Source organism: Ascidiella aspersa, chromosome 2, assembly GCF_963924565.1.
Source record: "Ascidiella aspersa chromosome 2, kaAscAspe10.2, whole genome shotgun sequence".
Lineage (NCBI taxonomy): Eukaryota > Metazoa > Chordata > Ascidiacea > Phlebobranchia > Ascidiidae > Ascidiella > Ascidiella aspersa.
In genome coordinates, this window is record NC_139448.1 from 14,511,616 (window position 1) to 14,538,493 (window position 26,878).

The window sequence follows — 26,878 nt, forward strand, 5'->3', positions numbered from 1 at the left end:
GGAGATTTGTTGAGTCTTTTGAAACGAGAACATCACGACCAACTATTTAAAGCTTAAAAAATGGTATCAACAAACAGCTCATTATACTCTTCCTATATCAGAGTAATTAGAACAGCACATTTATTCGCTATAAACATACATTAAAATAGGATTTGTAGCAAAATTTATGGAGGTTGCAAAAGCACCAAAATATAAATACAAACACAGTAGTATGCAATACTGTTTAAAAAATACATACATCTTAAACAAATGTGACTGTTCAATTTTTAACCCCTATTAACAAAATTAATTTAAATGTCTTGTTTTCACATCATTATATCATTGCATTACAGGTTATGGATAAAAAATACAGAACAATGACAACATAGCAAAATCAAAGGTAAAAAAGTTTCATATTCACAGCAATCACAGCCCACCAACATAAATACATACCAATACTAAACCAATTTTTATTTGAATATTGTTTAATTAATTGTTTCTTTTATCCAATTTTTATTTGATTATTGTTTAACAAATTTTTGTAACTATATTTTGATAATTCATTTCTTGAAACAGATAATTGCTTAATAACATGCATCTAATAGGAGTTATGCAAAAAATGCTTTGGAAAGAATTTAAGTAAGATTCACATTTACATACCAGCCCATATATGTTAGTTTCAATTGTATAAAAGTATACACTTATAACAGTATTTTAATTAACTAAACATCATCAATAAGAACATCAGATTTAAAGAAGCTGGTTTTATGAGTAAAATCACAAAATGTCAAGGATTCAATTTCCGGCATATCTGGTGTCTAGAAAAATAAAATTAATTGATAAAAGCATTGTAAAACTTGTGTTAACATTTGGGACTGCAAAAATATTTCAGATAAACCTTAAGTAATATTTATAATAATAGTAAACTCTAAACAACTAACCTCAACATTCAAATCATGAAGGATAGGATCGGAATTAAACTGTCGTAGAGTCAACAGCCTCTGTCTCAGCCTGTCTCTTCTATTGCAAACAAAATAAAAATGTAATTCAATTATATTTTGAACATAACCTCTTTGTTCTTACTTTCTGTGCTTGTTCAGAAATATAAACAATCCAAACAGAACAGCAGTTGACAGCAATATCAAGGCAACAACTCCACCAAGAATTGACCCTTCACTTGAAGTGCTGATATCTCTTGTTGGAAATGTTCTAAGACATAATATATGGAATATCGGTGCTGGTTTAGAATCCTACCACATATATTTTAACACTATCGCAAAGGAGTTGTCAAAGTTCAAATTGCGAGGAAGGCATAAATATGTAAGAATAAATATAATAATAATACTTGACCCACCCAAACAATTACCATTCACCCTAATCCAAATAATGTTTGCAATAAAAACCTTCAAACGAATATGTGGTAGGATTCTAGATCAGTGCCAAATTATCCATACATAGCAGTATATACAGCAGTAAAGATATGCACGGGTCAGAACACCAACAAGTACATATTACAATATGTGACACAACAGTTGACAACAAGACATTAAGTCTTACACAGTTGTATGTAACAAAGTTTCTGATTCTGGTACAACTTTAGTTACCAAAAGTGTTACACGGGAATGCGGCGGTGCGCCTGAAACTAAGTATATCTTGAATATCATTTAATCCAAATATGAAAAATAATTTATTCTTTAAGTCATTATTTCAAATATTTTTTAAAAACTTAAAAAAATCAAGGATTTACTTTATATACACAGTATTATTTCAAGTCGTACCTGGCGAAATCTTCATATTGTATTAGGTCGCAATGTAAACAGATTTTTCACTATAATATTGGATTTTATTGGAAATATCCTATGAACAAACTGAGTTGAATTCAGAAAAATTGCAACCCGACAAAATTGAATGCAACCAATAATGTTAGTCGGAATGTCTTCATCTTGTGCAGAGCTTAAAATCGATTTTTATGGTAAGTGAATTTATTGCCTAAGCATTTTTCTTTGTGTTTAACACAAAAATCTGACTAAAATCGACATAAAAACCTACAAACTTGATAAAGCTAATGCAACATTGATTTTAAATTTAAAGCAAAACTTTAAGTTCTGACAAAAGATGGAGGTTTTAATAGAACCAGGCAGTGTTCGCAAATCAATCAGCTGATCCGAAAAATCAATAGGTTTGTTGTTACCGGATATCTACATTTTTCTACGTAACTTCGTACCGACATTTATCAACACCATTTCCCTAATCATGGAATCCGATGTTTCTTTCATCAAAGATACAAAATTCAATTTTGAATTAGGGAATTCTTTTCGGAAGCGTTCAGGACATTCACTGCACACTTTACGATGTAAGTTTATTGTAGTCTTTTTGATACATTTTTTGTGCAACCGGTCTAGAATCCTGTCAGCTGTCACAGCGTTAAAACAATTATTAAAGCAACGCACAATATTATGGTTAGGGTGTCGGTTAGTGTTTGGGTGAGGGTGGGTCACGTATTATTATTTAATAATATTGCTCAACCTACCCAAAGTCAAACGCTAGCCCTAATATTTCTTCCTTGCAACTTCAATTTTAACAATGTGTTTTGTTACTGTAAAAAAGTGGCAGAATTTTAGACCAGCCCACATTTTGGTTGAAGCAAATTACATTAACAAAAAAAGTTAGCTTTATGTCAGCAGTATGCCACATGCCCGGCCCAGTCTGCCTATTATGTCACCTCACAAGATGCCTGTTGTACAGAATTTAATTTTGAGGTGTGCAATCAAAGTTTTATACCCTAAGATTCAGAAATCTAACAACTCAACCTTTTTTCTGGAATTTAGGTGTGTAAGTTAATATTTTAAATATACACATAAAATTGTTATTTTGTGGCAGGTGCACACCCAGACTTTTTAAGAGCTTATTATGTACACATTACAATTAGCAATTGCATACCTAAATTCCCGGAAAAAAGGTAAAGTTGTGTAGATTCTTGACCCTCAGGTATGCATAAAATTATTACACAACTCAAAAGTTGGCACTTTACACTGGGGTTCCTCTTTTCCCCGGATTTTTTTTATTCCGAGAAACGGGATTGAAAAATGAAAATTCCCGAGAATCCCAACAAAATTATTTCGCCTTTTGTACCAAATTACGTTGTCATTATTTGTTTTTATTTAGAAAACAAGTGCATGCAGGGCGCATTTTATAGTTTTCTACTGGTATGCGCAAATAAAGCAACTCAGGCAATGACTTTAATAGGTTTGGTAATATTTTTTTGTTTATATTAGTCAAAAAGAGACAAGTTTTTTAAAGTTTTACTATGTTGCCTACCCAGGGATTATAAAAAAATTTCCGAGATTCGGGAACGTTAGTTTGTGGGAAGTCCCGGGAACTTTCCGTCAAAAAATTCTCGAAGAGGAACCCTACTCCACACCCAAAATCTTAGCATAAGGGGCCATAAAATGCATGCTGTTTTTGTGATTACTTTTTTACATGATAGTGAAATAAAATCCATAGGTTTTTGCTGTTTAAATACCAACTAACAAACTTTAAGGTTTTTGGTTTTTATTTATCTGGAAGACCCAAGTATATATTTTTTAAGGTTTGTTATAATTTGGATTTGCTCACTATGTTTTATTGAACTTTTTTAAGATGATTTTAAACCTGCTTCAGTGGATTTAAACCAGGAGGGTTATGTCAACATGGGTGAGGGAAATGAGGTCACTATAACTCTTCCTCATTTACAAGGGGCAAAAACATTAAATACCAGATACAAGGGCTCAAAGAAGCCAGCCTTAAAGGAATGTGTTCTTATATACAATCCCCAAACTTCTACCTTTATTTTGGAAAAAATATCGTCGCAAATTCAAGTAAAAAAAACAAGGTATTTCAACAAATTTCTTATGAAAAAAAATATTTTGTAAGATTAATATTGTCAACTGTGTCCTGTTACAGATCGTCTGATAATGCTAGAAGTTCTCAAATGCCAACTGTTCTGCCACCCGCCAAAGTACCTAAGATTGTGCCAGGAAAGAAACCTGGAATTTCCAAGGTTGTCAGGCCCCCACAAGAGACAAGAAGACCAGACGCAATAGCTGTAAGTAATTAGGACTAATTTCTATTACATACATTTTTTTTATGCAAACGGGTAGTTAAGAATGTGTAGTCTTTTTGAATGATTTATAAATATAGGAGGAAAGACAGCCTGAACAATTGCAGCTACCAACCCCTATCACTGCTCCTCATCCTATTGATGAATTCTGTAATGGTCAAGAAGATATTGGTATGTTTATTCTCAAAGAACAAATGCAATCTTAGTTTTCGGCTCACCAAATACATGTGTGTTGATTTGGTGCAATACCAGAAAGAGTTTTTTGTAATAAACTGTAACTGCAATATTTCAATACAAGTATTGAAGTTTCAATAAAAATATGCCATTATATACAATCAAATCGTCATTTCGTTGTTTATAAACGTTTCGACAATACCTTATTATGCCATGATTTGTGTAAAAATACAAATAAAGTAAAAATAACTTTTATCATTTTGTTATTATTTGTTAATGTTTTTATTTTCAATTATTTTTACACTAATAATGGCATAAGGTATTGCCGAAATGTTTGTAAACAACTAAGTGACGATTTTATCGAATATAATGAATGGCTTTAGTATTTTTATTGAAATTACTAAAAAATGATGTATTGTATTCAAAAGTATTGAAGTTGTTCAATAATTTTAAATTATAGGGAATCTAAGCAGTTCAGAAGATGATGATGATGATAGCAGCTCTGACAGCTCAAGTTCAGATGACAATTCATCCGAGGCATCTATTCCCCAGAAGCCCTCTAAAAGTAAAAAAAAATAATAATGTGATGCACTAGTTACCAATAGATCAATTGCTAAATGTTAAGTGGACTCAAAAAAAATGAAATCTCTGGCACTATTTCATGCATGTGCTTTTATACCAGGTGTAATAGCTCCATAAATTCTCATTTATAAAAATAATTTTAAGTATAAAATATATTGCCAAGTGGTTTACATGGATATCAGGTATATATTTCATTTTTGTTGTTCGCATTCAGATATCTTTAAATTTTTCAAAAAATCTTTTCATATTTTTTTAACCTGCAACATCCAAAATTTAAATAGAATTTACCCACTCTAAAACTAGCTTTATAAACTTATGCAATTTTTAAGTTGATGTGCTCTTAAAACTTTTATGTCCATATTAGTCAGAAACTGTTCGCATTTTTTATGGTTTGCCTCATTATTGATAGATCCATGAACATATTTTTAAGGACAAGAAATTTATAATAGTTGTTACCAGGTTTTTTTTTAAGGTTTGGTTTGGGTGACCGCTAAGTAGTTTTAAGAGACCGGAAGTGTTTCATTTAAATACCAAAAAATAGCCACTGTAGTTGCAAGTCCAAATTTTGGGAAACCGCTGGAGAAATTTGGGGGACCGTTTCGGTCAAAAACACCTTGAAAAAAAACACTGGTTGTTACACCACACTAGGCTAATCATACTTCCCAAAGAAAATGTACTTCTTAAACTTTTTCAGTTACTGAACATATTAAGTAAACCTACCAACTAAGACGTGCCTCATGCATTACATACAATAAAATATGTTAGGGCCTGTAAATAGAATACATAATCTGCTTGTTTAAGCCAAATGCTAAATACCACATTAACCTAAAGTGTAGTACAATTTGTATCTGTTTGCAGCATCAACAAGTGAAAGTCAACTACAGCTGGATTTAGAACTAAGTGAATCAGATTCTGAGTCTGACTAAGTGCATGAATGGTGATCTCGTTTATGTGGGCAAAGTGTGGTCAGAATGAAGGAATATACAGCACAAGAGAACATAAAAAGCTGGCCATGGTGGACGTCATATTTGCAAGTTGTGTTGCTCCAGTTGATTGTTAGACTGGCAGTAGAGTTTCCATTTTTGTCGTTTGTATTTATAGAATATAGTTTTTTCTTGAAAGTGAAATGTGCTTTTTACATTTCAAACGTTTCACTTAAGATTAATCATAACCGGGTCCTTTTAGGTTGTTGCGAGCCTTGCGAAAATGTTTTTTTGTGGAATTTGGCACTTTGTAATTGGAAGATAAATGGTGGATATTTTTAAGTTCGAGAAAAATATTGATGACTTTGCTGTTGTTCCATTATTTTAACTTATTCAAAAAAGAATTTGTTCTACTAAAATTCGGTAACTACATAACGCTTTATTAACTGGCTAATAACACTTGTGTGCAGTCAAATTAGAGAATATTAGATTATAGCCTTTTTAAAAGATTGAATATCCCACCAGATCCTTAACACATGTTTACCTTGCTTTGAAAATTGAAAAGGTGTTACTCACGAGTCACAATGCAATATTTATACTGCAAAGCAGTTTTAAAAATTGCATAACTAGTTATATAATTTGGCATAAAGTGCTTTTTGTAGTTGGTCTGAATCCACACAGCGCTCGGTAAGGGGCACATAAGAAAGGTGATAATATTAAAAGGCGCATTCATGCATTGGTATGCTACCATTTACAACATAATATTTAATTGCAAAAAAATGCATTTACATAAAAGAAGCGAGTAAAAAGTCCAGGAGCCCTTACACCAGCAAAATAAAAGAAAGAAAATGCAACAATATGTGGCTGGGCGGTTAAATCGCAGGCCATTAAAAAACGGATCCCAGCGAAAAGACCGAGATAAGAACAACACCAACGTCAGAATAAAACACAATTCCGAATAAGGCCAAAATAAGACTAATACCAATGGTATTAGTACCGTCTAAATCGGAATAAGTCCTAAATCCTTCAGAATAAGCGTTAAAGGTCAGAATCAGGCCTAAACAACACTTTAACTAACCCATAACCTCACCCCTAAGTACATTACTAACTCCCCTAATAATTTCAACACCAACCCATTTTCTAACCCCACCCATTACCCACCAATAACCCCAAACATGACCAAAAATCCGGTGCCAAAACAGCGGCGCCCTGACTGAGCCGGTCTGGCTAGTGCGTCAAAATGTAATCACCAAATCGGCCGATGCTAGACCTATGGCCCCCGATCGTCCCATACCCACTACCCACAGGTTCGGGATTTATTTAGGCCTTCTTTCGATGAATTTGGGCGTTATTCCGATGAATTATAGGCATTATTCCGACGAATTTATACCTTATTTCGATGAATTTCTGCCTTATTCCGGTGAATTTAAGACTAATTCCGATGAATATAGGCCTTATTACGATGAATTTAGATCTTATTCAGACAATTTTGATTTTTTGCTGTACTGAATATTACTGCTTATTTGGCTGTATTATGTCGTTTGTCCTAATACTATGGTTTTATAGATTTTTCTGCTTTAGGTGTTGCTTTTTAGGTCTTATTGTGTGTTCCGTACAAAACATTTTTTCGTTGATCGCTAGCCCTAAAATTAAGATTAAGGCCAATGAAAAAGAACACGGGCCTGTAGGTAGATTATGCATAAGCGCAAAAGCGACTGCGTTGGTAATTAGCTGGTCAGGTAACGACTAAATTACGCAGACTTACCAGGCCAGGAAAAACCGAATTGATATAAACTATTTAACACTTTCGCATGAATTGAATACGCTAAAAAACATAAATAAACAGTTGGACATGCGTCGCTGTTACGAACTGTCTTTATTTTTAATTCTTGATTATTAATGAATGGAGTGAGTCTTAATAGATAATGAAGCAATGTGTAGGACATAAAATGCAATTGGGCTATGTGCCTTGACTCTACTTACGGGGTTACAACAGAAACAAACATAGGCTAGAACACATGTAATATTCCTGTCAAATTGTAATTGCGACGTGATATGCTACGTAGAAAGATGAGGATATTGCGTTGGCAGCGTTGTATCGCATAAATTGTTGATTGCAAATGTCATCAAAAGACAGCTCAAACGTTGATTAAATTAGTCCAGAAGGGGTTCGCTATCGAAAGCTGCCTAAGTAAACTGAAAGATCATGAGTTTTGAAGCTAATGAGAAAGTTGAAATTGATGAAAGCGTAAGTATTTTATAAATTCTTTTTGCGTAACTAATACGTACCGACCTGCTGGCATATTTAGGTTACCTAATAACGACAACATATAATCTGATATTGTATTCATAATTCGCGGCAAATTAAAAAAAATGAGATATGTCGTTACCTTATAAAATAGAAGCCGTAACTAAAAAATATTAAGAAGATTCTTAAACCAACTGTAAAAAACGAGTTAGTTTGGTTTCAGTTGGCAAGTTCACGCAACTTGGGGCATTATTGACCACATCGATAGAGTACAGTTGACTCTACAACTGAATGGTTGTCATCAAACCACGTATAAGATCGGACAAATAGCAAAAAGGCAGCCAAGATTTTATTTTTAAGGGGGGGACAAACAAATGGTAAAACACAAAATGAAAAGACAAAAATATAATTTTACTTTTTTAACTCATAGACACCCCAGCCGGATATAACTGATCCTTCTGACCCGGGTTCAAAAGCAGTGAGTAAAATTATAAATCAGAAAGTCAAACTGTTTTATAAAACGAAAATAAACTTTCGACAGCATATAGGTTGTTGAAATTTACATCTTTTTAAATTCAGAAATTTGTTGCAATGTGTGATTACAAGCCAGAAGACAAATCGTTGTTGACCCTGCACATTGGCGACGTCATTCGCGAAGTGGAAGTCCTTGATGCTGATTGGTTGATTGGAACGTTGAAAACAAGTGGGCAGCGGGGGAAATTTTCTCCTTGCAATGCCGAACAACTGACAAGCTCATAGTTTTATTAAACTATAAATCATTTAATTAATGTTAAAATTGCGCACCATTTCACCACCAAATTTATTATTTTAAATAAAAAGGGAAAGAAGTATAGGCCTTCGTGTGTGTCTTGACAAAATGCATAATTTTAAACATGTTAGCCTATTCATTGATACAACGGTATGAAACTGATATGGAGTTTTTAGGGAACCTCAAAATCAACGCTGTAAAATGTCAATGGTTCAAAATGAAGTCCAAGCCCAGTCATTGGCGAAAACAACAAGTTCTTTCCAGTCCAATATAATGTCCGAGTAAGTCAAAAGTCAAGCCATTTTTATCAACATTAATTAGTAAATTATTAAAATTGGGAAACTCGTTTATTTAGGAGCTATTTTTTTATTTGCAAACACCAAACTATAACATATTGCGTGCAAACTGTTCTACAGGTAGAAATAGAACAAAACAACATACTTGATATATAAAAAAAAAACTTAGCCTACACTTTGGCTTTTACTTTACATCATATCAGGGGCGTATCCATAACTCTAAATAAAGGTGGGGTCGAATTTTTAGCTAAGGGAATTCCCCCATTTTCCGTCTGACGTTAATATAATTGACGTCGTAAAATAGTGATGCGTATGACGTCATAAATTATAAAAAAAAACTAATCACAAACAGCCAATTAACGCCCAGAGAAAGTGAACACGTGCGACGTGCGATTGCGATACTGCAAAACCGCTTAGTGTGCAATCGTTTAATTTAGTTGTAAACCTAAGCCAAGATTGTGAATATGTGTGATTGATTTTGATACATTCATAACTCCACTATCAGTAGTGCCGTTTCCTAAATTTCGTGCACGGGACTACGCTACGACAGGCAATCTGCTTGAGTTAAAAAAAATGCTGTGTGTTACACCAACAGTGAATATTAGCGCACAAACAGCGAACAGTTCGGGACATTACCTGCACCTAACTCGACGTTTTAGCAAGAAAAACGAAGAAGGCTTGATTTAGTGTTCTCAAGTGACCACCTTCCTTTTTTATTATGTGTATATGAAATCCTGTTTCATTGCACAATTAAGGAATAAACAATTCTGTTTGCTGATGTGTTGAATACACAAATGCCGATCAGCCAAAAAGAATAGACAACAGAGAAAAAATGCCCTGCGTCCGCGGTAGACCCAGGTGCAAACACGAGACGAAATACAGTGTTTTTCGTTTAATTTGGGTTTTCCATTAGCTTAAGATGTGTGCTGTATTAAAAAATATTGTCGCTTCGCAGAGTAAGTTAAACACTAACAAAAACGGACAAAAATGACAGTTACTAAAGGGTATGGGGGAAGATCTTTGTAACCCCCACCCTCCTGAATACGGCACTGCATCATATATAACTAACATATACCCATTCGTCATTTATCGCACAATAAAAAATATCAGGATTTTAAAAACTTTTTAAATCATAGTCATCATCAAATACTAAAGTTTCGTAACACATGAGTTAGAATGTAAAAGAAGTCAGGACGGCTTTGGAAAATTGAAACGACCCAGCAGGACGTCGCGACGCACGGTTTAAGAACCTCTTTGATAATACATAAACTGCGTTGTAAAATAATATTTGTGTTTGCTTAAATACATTTAAGTGTTAATTCTTCGATTAAAACCATTATTGGTATAAATGTTTTACCTTGCGAGTGTATTTTAGTATTCTTTAAAATTGTACCAACAATTCTGTTGAACAACCAAGTGTTGCACATTGTAAACCGATGCACACATTCAAGTCATCGGAAAACGAGGTTGACAAAGGGCGGATGAAAAAGCCACTTTTGCGAACATATTCCTTTTAAAAAAGGAAACCATTCAGCAGATATTATTTATGACTTCGCCGATACTCTGAACAGGCAATCTAGGGCGTGGTGAAACCACAAGGGGCTATTGCAAGTGCCCTACTGGTTCTGAGAGGTTATTGGTGGAGTGCTTGTGGCCATGTAAGTGCGCGAAAGGGGCGAAGTGCCTACCCCTGGAAGTTCGATATTGGCATGTTTTTGTGAACTTTTGATGGGCTAAAAGGGGATGGCGGGAAATTATTGCCAGCAATTTTGGAAGGTTGCCAGGATACGCCAGGATACAAACACTTGTGAGCTTCACACTATACTTACTGTTTACTGTTTACTCTCTGGTATGCGGGGAAAGCTTTTGTGAGTTTGATAATTTTTTTATAATTATCGACAAAAGGCCATATATTAATGCGTATTATACATTTGTTATTGTTCCAAGCTATGTTGTGAAATTAAATCTGCAGCGATCACTGTTTACAGTTTACTTGTTAGTTTACTGAAGAATTATAACGAGGCTTTGTTTTAGTTTTCGAATTACTTTTGTGTCCGTAGCATTCTTTGTTTTTAAATTAAAGCTTTTTTACGTGCTTATATTCTTGTTTTAATCCATTGTTTTAATTAGTGAAGTGGTATTGCTGATTAATCAACAAAATGCAGGTAAAATAACACGCAGGCGTGTCTCAGATCAGATTTAGTTTTCTGTCTGCTGCCGGGCATTATCCAAGTTTAAATGCGACGAATTTGTTGATTAAATTATTTGGTAAAAAGAAATGAAATAATCTCGCCCCATGCCAGTAACCTTTTTAGTCTAACATGGACAATAACATAGTACAGTAGGGCAATCGCTACATAAAGGAAAAATAATTCAAAAACATTTCCAACTGGAAAAAACCGTCCAGATTTTTAAATCAATTCCTTGCTGCTGAAACCTGAAACGAGCTGCCAGAAACATAAATAGGCAAAGTCGTTATTCACGTAAGCGTCTATCATGATTAACTCGGCCGCTCGCGTACGTTGCAGTTACACGAGCGACAGGTTAAATAATTGAAGCTGCATGAATATTCGATGAACTCTTACGTCCGGAGATAAGGTGACAAACTTACGGCGTATGACAGCCAAGTCGCAATTTATCTCCGTAATGGTAGGCAGAGTAGTTAAGAGTGTTTTGTTCAGTGTAAATCTGTTCTGTCGACAAAACGTTTTTGGATGTGCCAGATCAAGCCGCGTCATTTTAAATCAGTTTTTGGAACAGGCAGCACCAGTTCAAACTTTCGAATGTTGGCAGAAGGAGAAACGTGAACTATATTGTTATACTGCAATTTAAGAAGAAGTGACTAATGAAACGGTGCGACGAAATATGAAGCTAACTCTTTCGTTTTGTCTGGTAAGTTTCTATCGTGTTTTACATGTATTTACCACGTTTAAAACAAAAATTTTACTTTTAAATGGTTAGAGCTAAGTCATCATTATTATATCAAACTAATGTCTCTAACAGGCACCACAAATGTTTTTTGAAAAATGACCATAACAAAGTGGTTAGCCATTATGGCTAGACACCCGTCAAACAAGTTATCGCCCTGTTCAATATAAAAAGTAGATTTGTTTAAACATTATACACAAATAGCAGGTCGGATTATTGAGCAAGGCAGACAAAATCAAGGTTAAAATAAACTTTATTAAAGTAATCATCAGAAGCCCTGTTGCCCGACACGGGTTGCCGGTTGAGGTATAACATTTATAAGATTACAGACTGACTGTTCTTCAAATATCTACAAAGTGTTGTTGAAGGTATTGACCGTGTTACTAAAGCAACGGCCATAAAACAAATAGCACATATAAGATGTAATTCTATCTTTGTTTTTTTGTACCGGTAGCTAAAATATTGCAAAATAAATGTGCGTTACTAAGCACGACTAGTGACCGATTTTTTACAAAGTGACAAAGACGTCAAACATATCAATTCACACGTGATAAACGAAAGCAGCGATTTGTGAGTACGCTCCCACAAACACCTTATTCAATTAAATAAACATGCACTCACATTGTAAGAACTAAGATCTAGCCCTTCTGAAGCTGCTTTTTTCACCAACGATTACGGCTTACGTATCATTAGTACACCGAAAGCCATTGCAGACTCACCGAATCTGTCGATCAATGATGCAAGGCTAGAAAAACAACTAGCGTCAAGTAAAGAAACTGCTATAATATAGTGATTTGAACCAGCCCAGTAGGTCCACCTTTCAACCCTATAAACCAGTGGTTCTCACCTGGGGTGCCGCGGCACTCTAGGGTGCCATCTTTAACCCTCAAGGGTGCCGAGAGGTATTTAAAATTATTGAGGTTTCCAATTTATTGCAATATTGGTAAGCTTCATGATAGAACCTTTTGTACACGACAAAAGTGCCAAAAACTAAAAAGTTTTTGCTAGCCTTGTTGCACAGTTAATAAGCTGTTCAATCTCGTTTAGTGTATCATTACAGTTAACCACTTAACAAAAATAGGAGCAAGGGTGCCGCGAACTATTTACAATTTCTGTTGGGTGCCGCGAGCCAAAAAAGGTTGCGAAACACTGCTATAATCCCTAAAGGAATATGCATTAGCTCTCGAAATGCTTCATATAAAGTAGGCTATAAATCACGTTGTATTAGGTTTTTTCTAGATTGCTCATTTGTGTTTAAGATTTTCGACATTTCCGTGACTGTTCTTGGCCACGTGGTATTGACCTTTCCGCCAGCTCGGCCGATTGCATTTGACTACCTTGACAACAGGCAATCTGATCCCCCATGCGGAGTACCTTTTAATGAAGGTAATCCTTTTTTATCACACAATATAGGGCCGTAGGCCATGAAAATATAATGCAGTGAGAATTGGTGTATCTGATCCAAATTTAAACTTTTGGTAAACATTCTAACCGTTACGTTTATCGCTGGTCATTTTTCTAGCGCGGGTCGGTGAGGGATAACTATATTGGCTGAAAATTTTAAATGAGGTTCAGACGGCGACAGAGGGTCAAAAGTTAGTTAGTTCGTCGGGTGAAAAGTTAAAATTGTTCAAAATCGTGGACCCAAAATGCACGATTAGAGGTCGCACATCATTGCAGGAAACGATTTCGCAAAATTAAAGTTAATCTGTACAAGGGGTATCGTGGGCTGCCATGTGCTATGTAAAATTATATAAATTTTGCAACGTTCTATTGTTTATTTTGTGTTCAAATGCCATACCTCGCTTACGCCAATTGGCAATTGGCACGCGTGTCGTATATTCAAAACAAGGAGTTTCGGCAAATTGTAAAAAAAAAAAATATTATCTTGATTTATAGATTATTGCAGTAAATGTATTCAAAGCGTGTTTCTGTATTTATAACGTACTGAAATGCATAAATATACAGTATATGATCAAAATATGAAATGCGGAAACGTCTTTGACCTACGAGCAAACTGTTACGCAAACCTCACTGGAAAACAAATCCTTTAATCAGCTGGCGTACGTCTATAAATAATGCACGTTTGTGATATTTTTGTTGCAGGACACAATCTAATGACTTCTGTCGTATCAGGTCGGAAGTTTAACATAACATGGCACGTCGCTTACCCTCATCAGGTAATATATTACCGTCACGCACGTTTCAACTGGCGTACACTATTTAATATGACGTGAATAATAGTTATGCCCCTATTCGTGGTCGCCGGTCGCGTTCGACTGTAACGTATTGCCTAAATAGTTGACACGGTAGTATAAACGTCAACACGCGTACTACCATCATCTGACAATTTAAAAAAAATCACAAAGTTTTAGTCTTACAAATCCAAGTACATTCGAGTGTTTAAAATACTCAAATATTTTCGATTCAGGGAGGTTTCAAGTTACAACTGCTTGATTTGAGCGGAAACATCACTGAAGAACTAACGAACTCGGAATTTATATATCAGAATGACTCAACGTAAGGAATTTGTTATCACAATCCTTTAGCAAATACTTCTGACTAACCGTTAGCCTAACACCTAAGAAGAAGCCTTACACCTGGGTACGGTATCTTAAGAATAGTGGATCATATAACTTATATAAAAAAACTTCTAGCGAAACTAGTATGGTTAAAGAAAAAAAATATTGTCTTGCATGGGCTGATATTTAAATTTGTAATTCTTAAACCTGAAATGTATAAGTATGACATGAGGTGCACCTGAGGTTCTTATCAAACGGGTAAATCCGTATCATCAATAAAACCTAATTATACGGTATGACCTATTGCTTGAATATTGTACTTTTCGACTCGCGATAAGACCGATAAGACCAGAATTAGAATAATATCATCGTCGGAATAAAGCACAGCTAGGAGTGAGGTCGAATAGTAGCCTATAGTCGGAAAAAGGGGGTAAATCGGAATAATACCTAAAACCGTTGGAAAAAAGACCTAAACAGACAGGATGGGATCTGAACAACCATATACGTAATACCTCTAACTTCACCACTACCCTAATAATATTAACCCTAACCCAAATTCCAACCACACTCATAACCCACTCTTATACCTGAGTTGTATTTATTTAAATACATTCAAAGCACAAATTTCTTGCGTAAGGAGGAAACTTATATATGCAAACTTAAAGTAGCATTTTCTGTACAGCTTATATTTCTGTTTAACCTATTCGTAGCGTTTTTTTTACTAGAAAACTGTTCCACGATGTTATCATTAACTCCGAAACCACGTGTGATCACTGCGTCCTAAGGATTTTACGCCAAGCAAAAGATTGGTCAAGAAACGGCTCTGATGAATATCTGTTCTGGTCTTGTGCAGACGTCAGTGTGTTGTCAGAGACTGAAGGTGCGAGATAGAAAAGTACATTTTAGAAATCACTGAGCACATTCGAAATTTCCAAATCTTAAATTGAAATTAAGTGGACTCCTTAAAATAAGGTTCAAGTACTAATCACGCTTAATTTTTTTCTGACAATAATAGTGTTTATGTAAACACCGCTAAAATGAAATATTAACTTGACTATCCGTCTGAAATGCAAAATAGTTCAAATTGATAAAATAACCTTACTCGCACCGGAAAAGGCAGTTGCTAAAACTGTAGTTTTTGTCTTTTCAAATATAGCTGTGTGGTGTTTGGTTCTCACAAGAAAATGTGCCTTAATTGTTTTAACTTATTGTATATATTTAGTATCAGAAACAACCAATTGTTATGATGGTATATGTCTGAACGGTGGCTCATGCGAAAATGGAGTTTGCGCTTGCATGCCAAGATACGAAGGAGAAAGGTGAGTCTAAATGTAAAAAAAATATAGGCCTGATAATATTATTGTGCCATTAGCTTTTAAGATGGCTGTTCGCTAAGTATATTATGCACTAACCTTAATACCTGTTTATCCCCGTTTGTTACTTTTAAAGGTGTGAATATGAGAACGATTGTGACGATGTCAGTTATTGTAACTCCCACGGCGCTTGTGTAGAAACCGGTAGCACTTCTTACCCAAAAAAAGCTTGTTTCTGTGAATCTGGATGGACGGGGCGCTTGTGTGGAATCAGTAAGTCTAGAGATTTAACTTAATCAGGCTACTATTTCGTTCCCCGAAATAGAAAGCACAGAGGAAGCTTACGTTTTTATATGACGGTTTTTACAAGAATCTTAATTTTTTTAGGGCGGTTTTATAACCGCGCATTCATTGTTTCAATTGTTCACCAGTTAAAATCAATTTTTTTTTATCATGACTTTAGAGACCCCCTCGGTGAGTTCCGTGATGTATTTTTCTGGTTAACAATAATCACGAATTTTTGATATCCCACTGAGCTTTGTTGGCTAAATTGTCACTTAACAAAGTAGGCTTTGTATGTGTATTCACAACAGAATCTGGCCCTCCAACAGAACACATAATGCCGACGATAAAAGTTCTAAAATTTATATATAAAAGCTTGAGAAGCGCACCGCTCCGAACAAAAATCAGTCAGCAAGATCTAAAACTTTATTACAAATATGCATTTCGCCATATTAATGGCATCATCAGTTTGTCTGTACAAATAAATAGTAAAAAATTAAAATGTAAATGTAAAATAAATTAATAAAATACATCCAAGATGAACAAAGTCAAAGACAGTTGCGGATTTGTGTTTTCGTTGTGCGTCGTGCCGTTCCATTTTCGGAATGTGAGCTATATCCGTTTTCTTGTTTAACTGTGGTTTTAGGTTTGTTTTTGCCTTTCCACCTTTTCTTATCTACCGTGTTTTGTTATGTCACTGATTCTCATACCACTTCCCTCTGGGCCGTGTTTTTATCAGTGGCTTTCTGCGGCCGCTACACGTATCGCATGCTCCTTTTGCTTTTGTTTTTATAGTAGTTGTTGGGGTTTATACGCAGACTGTATTTGACTTTGTTCATCTTGGATGCATTTTATTAATTTATTTTACATTTACATTTTAATATTTTAATTTTTTACTATTTATTTGTACAGACAAACTGATGATGCCATTAATACGGCGAAATGCATATTTGTAATAAAGTTTTAGACCTTGCTGACTGATTTTTGTTCGGAGCGGTGCGCTTCTCAAGCTTTTTTTTTAACAAAGTAGTTTACAAAATATAAAAAGCACATTGGCAGAATATTTTATGATGCTAATTTTCATGCTTTATTTGACCCTATTCTCATGTTATACATTATTGGCTACTCGGCTCCTGATTCATAAATTAAAGTTAAAGGTTGGACTTTTCTTATCAGTGTCTCACCTGGCTGATCCAAAGCTGAAAAAGTCCGACGAAAAAAAGTTTCACAAAGTAGAACTCTACAAGGAGCCAGAGTTCAGGTTATACACGTTTAGATTAAATGACTGTCCAGTTCACGCTTGGATTAAATGACTGTGCACTTCATTTTTTTATATTCCGTCATGCAGTATAAATTTATTTTGTCTAATTTAATAGTACTTCAGATCTTGATGTAAATGCTGTTATGAATTATAAAACTGCTATTTAACATTTAAGCCACTATAAGAAGAAGATTTTATAAAAATATGAAAAAAGCGTTCGGGTATTCAATTATGGATCCCAAATGCCTTTGTTTATTATTTAATGTTTACCAAACGTATTTTTTGGTTTCATGTTCGATATCTGTGACGCCATTCCTCTGAACTTGTAGCTTACCAAGCACATGCTCCCCTCTAGCAACTGATTGTAAATAGATAATGCTACATTACCTCTTGTTAATATGTTAATCGATGTTCAACGACCCTTGACAAACTCAATGACCCTGGGAATTTTTAATGAATTAATTCTCCTCTATATAGCCTACTAACGTATCCTAACTAGGTTACCGACTGGCAAATATTATAACTCCAACACTCAATAGCCAACACCTTTCTTTGTCTCGTTACTTATAAGGTTTTAATTACGATTATTTGGTGAAGCATGTTTTGGAGAATCATCGGTGACGCCAAGGACGAAATAGAAATTGCTCTGAGAGTACAAACTGACACTTGGTGCGCTATTGGGTGGCGACCAACTGATGTTGACGCAAGTTGCAAGGTAAAAATATTGTAGCTGTTTTTATAATCTCTTTCTCGCTTCATGTATTGAACTTTATTTTATTTGTAATGTGGCGAACGATAATAAAACAAAATCTTATTTCAACATTCCGCAATACTGTAGCCTATATTTTTTATTCAAAACTGCACTTAAATAATACTGAGCAGCTATAAGTAGTCTATACGTATTTGGAAATCATATAGTGGGCCGAATTCGCAGCTTTTTACTGCAAACTTGGAGCAGAAAAAAAAATTAAAAAAACAACTTTGTAGAAGTTTCCACTAAATGCGATGCCAGAGCCAGGAGCAGACTCTGTGGCGGAGGAGAGGGATGAGGTAATCGAGGAAGAAGAACTAAATGAAGCAGAGGAACAAAAAGCTGTGGATGAAATTGAAAAAGACACAGAACCTCCCGAGGAAGAAGAGGAACAAACAGAAGCTAGAGGTATTTAAAATGATAAAATACAATGTCGAGTAGCACTATCGCTATTTATCTTTTCTTTTATGTAACAAAAATACAAATGTGTAACTAATTATAACTTCATGTACATAAGTCACATCACATGTGACTCTATTTATCTATTAGCTACTAAATATGTTTAATATAACTTAATCGTTCACATCAGAGAACCGTAGACGACGAGCAGCCGTGGAAAAACTGAACAATGACAAGGTAAAGGAAAAAACGTCTTATATTTATTAAACTGACAATTTTCAAACGTAGCTCTCACATTGCTACAGATAAATGTGATCGAAGAATTATGCAAAGCTGGAAACACGACAGCTGCTGCAGACTGGGCGAGGGAAAGCTTTGCATTAGATTTCGGGGAAGAAACTGAAGGTAGTTTATATAATTTCCATAGTTCCTTATTGTCAAATTCCCATTTATTCATTTTGTTAAAAATATATCGTCAAATAAATCGATACCCTTTTTTGTTTTTTCGCCAGAGAACACTGATACAAATGAAGGAGATATTACTCCTGAACCTGAACCAACACCAGAACCAACTCCAGAACCAACTCCTGAACCCATTCCAGAATCAGACCCAGAACCATCTTCTTCGGGTCATACCACGCGCGAGGATTCAACACTTCATCCTATGGACTGCATGGATATTACATACGGTATTTAACAGTGCTCTGCTTCCTTTACCGTGGCTTGACGGATGGTTCCGTTCTGTGGGTAATGTGGCATCTAAATTGAGAAGCGTGCAAAAGCTCGACATCTAAATAACTTTATTTTACACTTACATGCCCATCGTCACATTTGGGCAACAGGAGCCCTTAGACAGGTGAAACACGACAGCTTCTAAAAGTTTGAAATATTTAGTTAAAATTTTCCGTAATTTTTTAAATTTCAAATAAATTGTTAGTATTTACCAAACTTAAACATTTTTTTTTAAACTCAATTTATATTAGTCAAAATATATTCACAGCAGTTTAATTATGTAAAGTGAAACAATAAGTTCATTTTTTTGTCACAATTACTTGGCACAAACCGTGATACTTAAATTTTACTTTTGATATGCTGAGAATAAAACGTTGCGAAATACAGGCAACAATGGTCCTATTGGTAAACGAGTAGTGAAGTAGGAATATAAGTTGGAAGTTGATTAAAAATCGTAATGAACCTGTTCGAAACAAATGAATCACTTCAAAGAGTTCAATGTCGTTATCGGTTAGCCTGTGAAAATTTCCGAAGGAACTAATCCTATAGTAAATAATCTACACATAGGCTACTATAGTCAAATAAAGCTTTTGTATTATAAACATCAACTCTCGGTTTGAAGGTGTTTGTCACTTGCAAAGTCAATTGGCCCAATATAGCGATAAAGCCCCATTAAACTTGGTAATTCACACTAAACAGTTTTTATTGTGCAGTGGCTGCAAAAGGTCGTCTGCAGCAAGTTCTCGATTACTACACGAGAGACAGGTCAACACCGCATCACGATTCGTGGTATGGTGGTACAGAGGACATTGTGGCGGCCGTGGCTCGCAACGAGAACGGCATCATGCACGTTAGATTTATAAGGTTTGGAAATGATAATAAACTTGGCTTTTGCCGAAATGCCAATCCTTAACGGATACGTCTGGGTGAAAGTCACACACACATATACTTAGTGTTGTAAACATTCCCAGTCAAGTCGTTTGTAAAATAACTTAAGCCAAGTCAATCTTTTTAGTCCTAAATGGTAAACGTTAAATTGGTGAACCTGTCCGATTATTAGCAATACCTAAACTAAAAATAACAAATATACCCAAAGTATAGCAAGCAAATTGTTTTATGTGTAAAAATTAAGATAAACAACCCAATTTTACAATAAAAATAATAAAAAGCACTTAATTTCAACCCAAGTCATTTGTCCAAAAGACCTAAGTCAAGTCAAGTCATTTGTGTAAAAGACTTAGGCAAAGTAAAGTAATTTTGCCCAAACGACTAAAGTCAAGTCAATGATTTCGCTGACTTAGTCATTGAATTAAGTAATTACAACACTGCACATACGTGTACACTGTACAACTGGGAACTAGTCCTTTTTGACCAACGATAACCGCTTACGTATCACACAACACCGAAAGCTATCGCAGACTTACCGAATCTGTCGATCTATGATGTAAGCAAGACAGACTAGAAAAACAGTCAACCTGCAATGAGATTCGAAATTATGACCTCCGGCAACACCTCTACCAACTGAGCTACGTGTTGCTCAGAGATGAACGGTGTGAGAAACGACCATAACGCGAGTGCTTGATACGACTGTATCTTTGTTTAGAAAGCTGGTGACTCGTGACAAGAGTGACCAACCAATACTAGACCAGTCAATGAGGTTAATTTGGGCCAGGGGCCAAACACCCCTCCGATTCTACCACAAACCCTTTAGCGGGTTAGAGACCTGTGAGGCCTCGGATTATGGATACTACAAGTAAGTTTACTATGCATAAGTTAATATCCTACTAAAAAACAATCGATATTTAACTTCAATCGCGCCCTATTGAACTTTTTTTACAGAATAAACGAATTAATGTATCACGGGACTAAGCCATCTCAGCGGGGATCAATAATTTACAACTTTTATGGTGAGTGTAATTATAACAGCAAATGTAAACGAACAGAAAGTTTTTGGCAACGAGAACATTTCAGAAGTCTAAAGATCGTTAACGAGTTTCACCTTAGCAATTTAGAAAGCACGTATTTAGTCCTTGATTATGTTTCACGTTTCTTTTACGTTTTCAAGACGATCCCGACGAAGAAGAGAGTCAAGCAGTCGAAGGATCTTTTTCGCATCCGGAAGACTGCGTGAACCAGTGTGAATACACCGCAACCTGGCGTTATCGAGAGTCAACCGATACAGTTCACTTCTTTGTCGAAGCCAACGTGAACGAATCGCAATGGGCTGGGATTGGATTTTCGCAGAACACTGCTATGGTAAAAAAGTCTTGGATACCTAAGTTAAATACGATTGATGTATACCGGTACTGTATAGTATGTCAGGGTCACGAGCAGTGTGGTGCATAATAAGAGCGAACATGGCTAGAGATCACGAATTAAGGTTGTCTCGTAATATCGGATCGCAACCGTCACCAACGAGTAGGCTATTGGTATTCCATCGATACTAAGGTTGTATCGGCGTCGACAAAAACTGATACGAATATTTCTGTCAGGTTTGCGATTCAACGCAACGTTTTCTACCTGGTAAGATAAATGTCCCCCAAAAAGTTAACAACTAAAGGTAGGCTAGCCGGAAACCTTTTGCATAATAGGTAAGAAACCTTTTGCATAATAACTTTAAACAATTTAATTTAATTAAGTTTGCTTATTTGATCATAGTGTTGGCATAGTTTAATATCAGATTGACCAAAAGTAATCGGAACAAAATACTAGGTATCACACATCACTACAAGGAATATTTCTCAGGGTAATGCATTTCTTGTCCAGTATATAATTTTGTTTGTATTTATTATTTAAAACATTTTACACTTAAATCTTTTGTAAGGCGCTTATAGAAAAAATAATCTCAAAGTTCACTCAAACCAGAGAAAACAGCCACCTTTTGGATGGTAAAAAAACATAGGTCTAATTACATACTGAGTGGCCAATTAAGGCCGTATATTTCGAAATTTTATTCGCAATTATCGCCGACGTTAAAACAGGTTTGTTCACATGACGTTTTGACGTGGCGCAGATTTATTCACTAATAATAATTTAAAACACAATCTTGCTCGAAATGCAGGAAGACTCAGATGCCGTCGTCGGTTGGGTCGAGACGTCAACTGGCGAGTTGACTCTGACGGACAGGTGGCTAGCGTCCAAAACTTCCGATGGCGTCGCATTGGACAATGGTCCCAGCTCGTTGATCAATCCAAGGGGTTGGTACATTGACGGAAAGCTGAAGTTTTCGTTTTCGCGGAAAAGGGATACAGGGGTTCGTATTGCACCAAAAAAGCCTGAGCTACTTTGGTATACCTTTTTATCAAAACCATTTACTGATCTTACAGTATTATTACAAGCCTTGGGGCCCAGGTTTACATTTGTGAAGCTTCCTAAAAGTTATTGGGTCAATGAGAAAGGCATGCGCGTTACTATAACTATTAGGTAATATTAATTAAATTACCATTACTACCATTGACAAGTAAAATCCTTTCTATTAACTATACTAAGGGCAACATCAACATCAGTGGTTACTGGTTAGGTTTAGGCCCTAAGGCAGTGGTTCTCAACCTTTTATGGCTTGCGCCACCCCTCAGAAATAATAAATAGATTGCGACACGCCTACAAGATTTTTCCGTAGGTAAATCACTAGAATGTCACAATAAACGGAACTGGACCAACACACATTAACTATACACAGCGTACGAGGTTATAGATGGATATATTACAAATTACACTCTAATCTTGCATAAAAAGTTGTAAGAGTTGAGCAAAAATAAGATTCTTAGATTCTCAAATATCTCTCGGCACCCTTGAGCATTAGAAATGGCACCCCGGTTGAGAACCACTGCCCTAAGGTTTACTTGTAATAGCTAAAAATTGCGGATTAACATGTAGTTCTGCTCATTTGTTTTGTTCAGTGAAATCCATGGAAACATTTCATACAAACTTTGTTAATTTTTAAGGATGACAACGACTTGGCGTTGACGGAATGCATATACCTGTTGGGGGCTTGGGGAGGACAAATCACGAACGGAGACTTAGGCAAGCACACAAGAAGTGCAGTTAGTGGCAAGATATGCATAGGTAAGTAAAAACTGAAAGCTAAGCTTTTAAAGGCCTACAAAGATTCCCCAGTAGTTCCGACCATTTCGGTTATTTACCTCGTACACTCTGGTCTATCAACTGACCTTTACTGGTTGTCATCATTAATAAGGCTAATTAATCATGTGCCAGTCAACGTTTTATAACGTATGTAATTGCTTAATTCGCACTTTATCTTGTATGTATCGTAACGTTGAATTTAAAGATATTGCAGAGCCTACAATCCGCGTAACCAAGTTGAGTTATTTACGTTTAACAAAAATATTTTCAATTCAGGATCAAACGCCAGCCGACGTCAGATTTCAATCTGGTGCACTGCTTGGACAATATTAGTTACATTGTTAGCTGTTTACCGAAATTGAACAATTGTTTGGTGTAGAATTGTTTTACTTGTTTATCGTTGCATAGAATCTATACGTTTTTAAAAAAATTCTCACTGTCTTTGCCAAATAAATTTCGACGATTTTAGTAAAGTTTTACAAAACCACGTCTAACCTTGACCAGTTGGATTTATGGAAATAGGTAGGACGCCCTTGGACAGCACGAAGCTCCAAAAAATTACAGGTTGCAGCAGGGTATTTACGAAAAAAACTTAGCTAAACAGTTCTCAAAAACATGCGTCTATGCAATGCATTATAACCAAGGCGATTATTTTTATGCTAAAATTATTATATGGGCCGAAAATTTATTTTCGGGACATATCTTGTTTTTGCCGTTATTATATGGGCAGAAAATTTATTTTCGGGACATATCTTGTTTTTGCCCGAAAATGTTTCAGACCGATATTTGTCCGGAGCTTTATAGAAAAAGTATACATCGTAGAACTTTCAAATTTTCAGACATGGCGTAGGGTGGTATGAAGGTGCAATGTCGAGGTTTATGAGGCTGCACCCCTAGGTGCCTTTGACTGGGGGGCAAAAACCTGAAATATTGCGTTTTAGCTCTCTGTAGCTAACGACTGCCATCTAGCAGCAGAAAAACTTCCATACAGAATTTGTTCATATTCGCTTGCTTTGTCCAGCTCGTGAAGTGACGAAGCGACTAGACGCCTGCTGCGCGTTATTGTCCAACTCGTACAACGTTCAGTGTGCGAAGGGGCTGTCTTAGTAACAGTGGGCGCGTGCGGCGAGGTTTCTCTTAGCAAAATAACTTCTTGCTCTTACTGAACAGCATATTTTACTGTCTCAAATTTAAATGCGAAACCTTAGGGCAGTGTACACCTCTCCGTTTGCACCTGTTTCATATCTTACTTCAATCAAACATATCAACACCAGGCCTGCACGACTTGAAATTGTACAAGGGCGCAGCGAGCAAAATACTCAAATTTACTGCATTTTTAGCGACGACATTACACAGTCACGTCATAACATGGTGCCTTACAAAAATAAGTCTTAAGAACACTGCGTTTATTTGGTCTAAATTGGCAAAATGTTCGATTTAAAAGGTGGCGTATTAGGCACATTAAAGAGTTTTTCCTATTGCTCGAAACAACAGATTTAAAGTCTGTTTAAACGATGATTGCTCGGACAAAGACATGGTAGAAATTTCCCGAGTAAAAGTTGGCAAAAGTATAGGAAACCATAGGCGTTAGAACATTTTAAGAGAATGATAATGTTTTCTTTTTGAACATGTTAGCTGGCCAGAATGTAATAACATGGCCGTACGCATTATCTAGGTAAATTTATTTATCTAATATATGTTTCGATCGTTCCCAAAATATTACGCAATATATGAACCCCTTTCGCACCAAAGCTATAAGTTAAGTGGGGAAATTTTCGGCCCGTATCTGTTTTTGCTTGCAGAAACAAGTTAAGGAAAAAACTAAAATATTAAATATACAATACAAAATATAACATAGTAAAAATTAAAAATCAAGTAATAAAAAATATTAAAAATAAAAATTAAAAAAAAAATAAACACCAAGCCCTGAAAATATACCACCCGAAAAAAAAATACAACAACCGCACCCCCGTCTAGTCTTTTTTGGTTTCCTATGGTATGTTTCAGACCGATTTTTGTCCGAAGTTTTATAGAAAAAGTAGACATCGTAGAACCTTAAAATTTTCAGACATGGCGTAGAGTGGTATGTAGGTGCTTTGTAGAAGTTTATGAGGCTGCACCCCCAGGGGCCTTTGCTTGGGGGGCAAAAACCTGAAATATTGCGTTTTAGCTCTTTGTAGCTAACGACTGTCATCTGCAGCTGAAAAACTTTCATACAGAATTCGTTCATATTCGCTTGCTTTGTCCAGCTTGTGAAGTGACGAAGCGACTCACCGCCTGCTGCGCTTTATTGTCCCGCGCGTGAGACTTTCATTGTGCGAAGTGGCACGTCCAAAACTGGGCTCGTGCGACTTGCATTTTAAAAAGAGGCTTCTCTTTAGTAAAATTACTTAAAGCTCTTAAGAAACAACTTATTTTACCGCCGCAAATTTAAATGCGAAATCTGGTGGCAACTCTAATCTAACATATCAACACCAGGCCTACACAACTTAAAATTGTGTGTTGATATGTTGGATTGGAGTAACGTACGAAACAGGTGCAAATAGCAAATATTCTCCAAATACGATTGTTTCGAATATTCTCCAAATCGTATTTTATCGTATTGTCGCGGTAATACACAATGAGGTAAGGCCGTGGATAAAGTTTCACCACCGTACAATTAACGGAGGGAAGCATTGAGAGTAGAGATGTTCAAAGCAGAATATCGGCGACTCATTTATAATGCTTGCTTTCAATGCGGCGTTAGCTTTTTTTCGGGCGACCAATAACTTCGCGATAAGCTTCGCCTAATAATCAAGTGTCAATAGGGTGTATTTACCGCCGCAAATTTAAATGCGAAATCTTGAGGCAGTCTACGCCTCTCTGTTAGCACCCGTTGTGCATCTTGCTCCAACCAGCATACCAACATCAGGCCTAAACATCTAACAAAACTTTCGATTTAATAGTTTGCGTATTGAGCACATAATAGTGTGTTTCATATTGTTTGAAACTATAGATTTGAAGCCTGTTTTAGCATTGATTGCTCGGACCAAGCCATGGTAAAAAATTACCGAGTAAAAGTTTGCAAAAGTATAGCAAACCATAGGCGTTAAACCATTTTTAGTCTTTCAGAGAATGATAATATTTGATTTTCAAACACGTAAGCTGGTCAAAATGTAATAAAATGGCCATACGCATTATCTACGTAAATTCTATTTATCAAATATATGTTTCGATCATTCCCCAAAATCTACGCCATATTTGAACCCCTTTCGCATCAAAGGCATAAAGTAAGGGGGGAAGTTTTCGGCCCATATCTGTTTTTGCTTGCAGAAACAAGTTAAAAAAAAAAATAAATAAAAAAAAAAAAATATATATATAAAAAAAAAAAGAAAAAAATTGAAAAAAGAAAAAAAAAATGAAATCAATTGAAAAAAAGAAAAAAAAAGTGAAAATAAACACTAAGCCCTGAAAATATACCCCCTGATAAAATATAAAACAACCGCACCCCCGTCTAGTTTTTACCTTGTATTTCAACTAAACTGTTTACTCAACAAT

At 35.6% G+C, this 26,878-nt stretch overlaps 3 protein-coding genes across 4 annotated transcripts; 2 read left to right on the plus strand and 1 right to left on the minus strand.

The window, feature by feature from the left end:
- Positions 1-103: 103 nt before the first annotated feature.
- Positions 104-2,074, minus strand: LOC146163874 (uncharacterized). 2 transcript variants are annotated; one of them, XM_083381490.1, is made up of 5 exons: positions 1,758-2,074; positions 1,537-1,621; positions 1,063-1,188; positions 921-999; positions 104-797 (listed from the first exon to the last, which is right to left on the minus strand). In XM_083381490.1, the coding sequence occupies exons 1-5, from the start codon at positions 1,771-1,773 to the stop codon at positions 702-704; spliced, it is 402 nt and encodes a 133-aa protein (XP_083237616.1). In that variant the 5' UTR covers positions 1,774-2,074; the 3' UTR covers positions 104-701. The 2 variants fall into 2 exon arrangements, 1 of the variants encoding a protein (XP_083237616.1); XR_014494512.1 differs by lacking the exon at positions 1,537-1,621.
- Positions 2,047-7,565, plus strand: LOC146163875 (uncharacterized). Its single transcript, XM_083381489.1, has 6 exons — positions 2,047-2,332; positions 3,619-3,850; positions 3,922-4,063; positions 4,159-4,249; positions 4,713-4,817; positions 5,693-7,565. The coding sequence occupies exons 1-6, from the start codon at positions 2,233-2,235 to the stop codon at positions 5,758-5,760; spliced, it is 738 nt and encodes a 245-aa protein (XP_083237615.1). The 5' UTR covers positions 2,047-2,232; the 3' UTR covers positions 5,761-7,565.
- Positions 7,566-11,866: 4,301 nt separating this feature from the next.
- LOC146163876 (uncharacterized) lies at positions 11,867-24,448 on the plus strand. The gene is made up of 20 exons (XM_083380618.1): positions 11,867-11,962; positions 13,258-13,384; positions 14,105-14,178; positions 14,430-14,518; positions 15,246-15,400; positions 15,749-15,839; positions 15,970-16,106; positions 17,292-17,376; positions 17,974-18,091; positions 18,364-18,535; positions 18,717-18,763; positions 18,832-18,931; positions 19,039-19,215; positions 19,972-20,122; positions 20,862-21,011; positions 21,098-21,165; positions 21,324-21,514; positions 22,320-22,511; positions 23,203-23,323; positions 24,363-24,448. The coding sequence occupies exons 1-20, from the start codon at positions 11,936-11,938 to the stop codon at positions 24,446-24,448; spliced, it is 2,358 nt and encodes a 785-aa protein (XP_083236744.1). The 5' UTR covers positions 11,867-11,935.
- Positions 24,449-26,878: the final 2,430 nt, after the last annotated feature.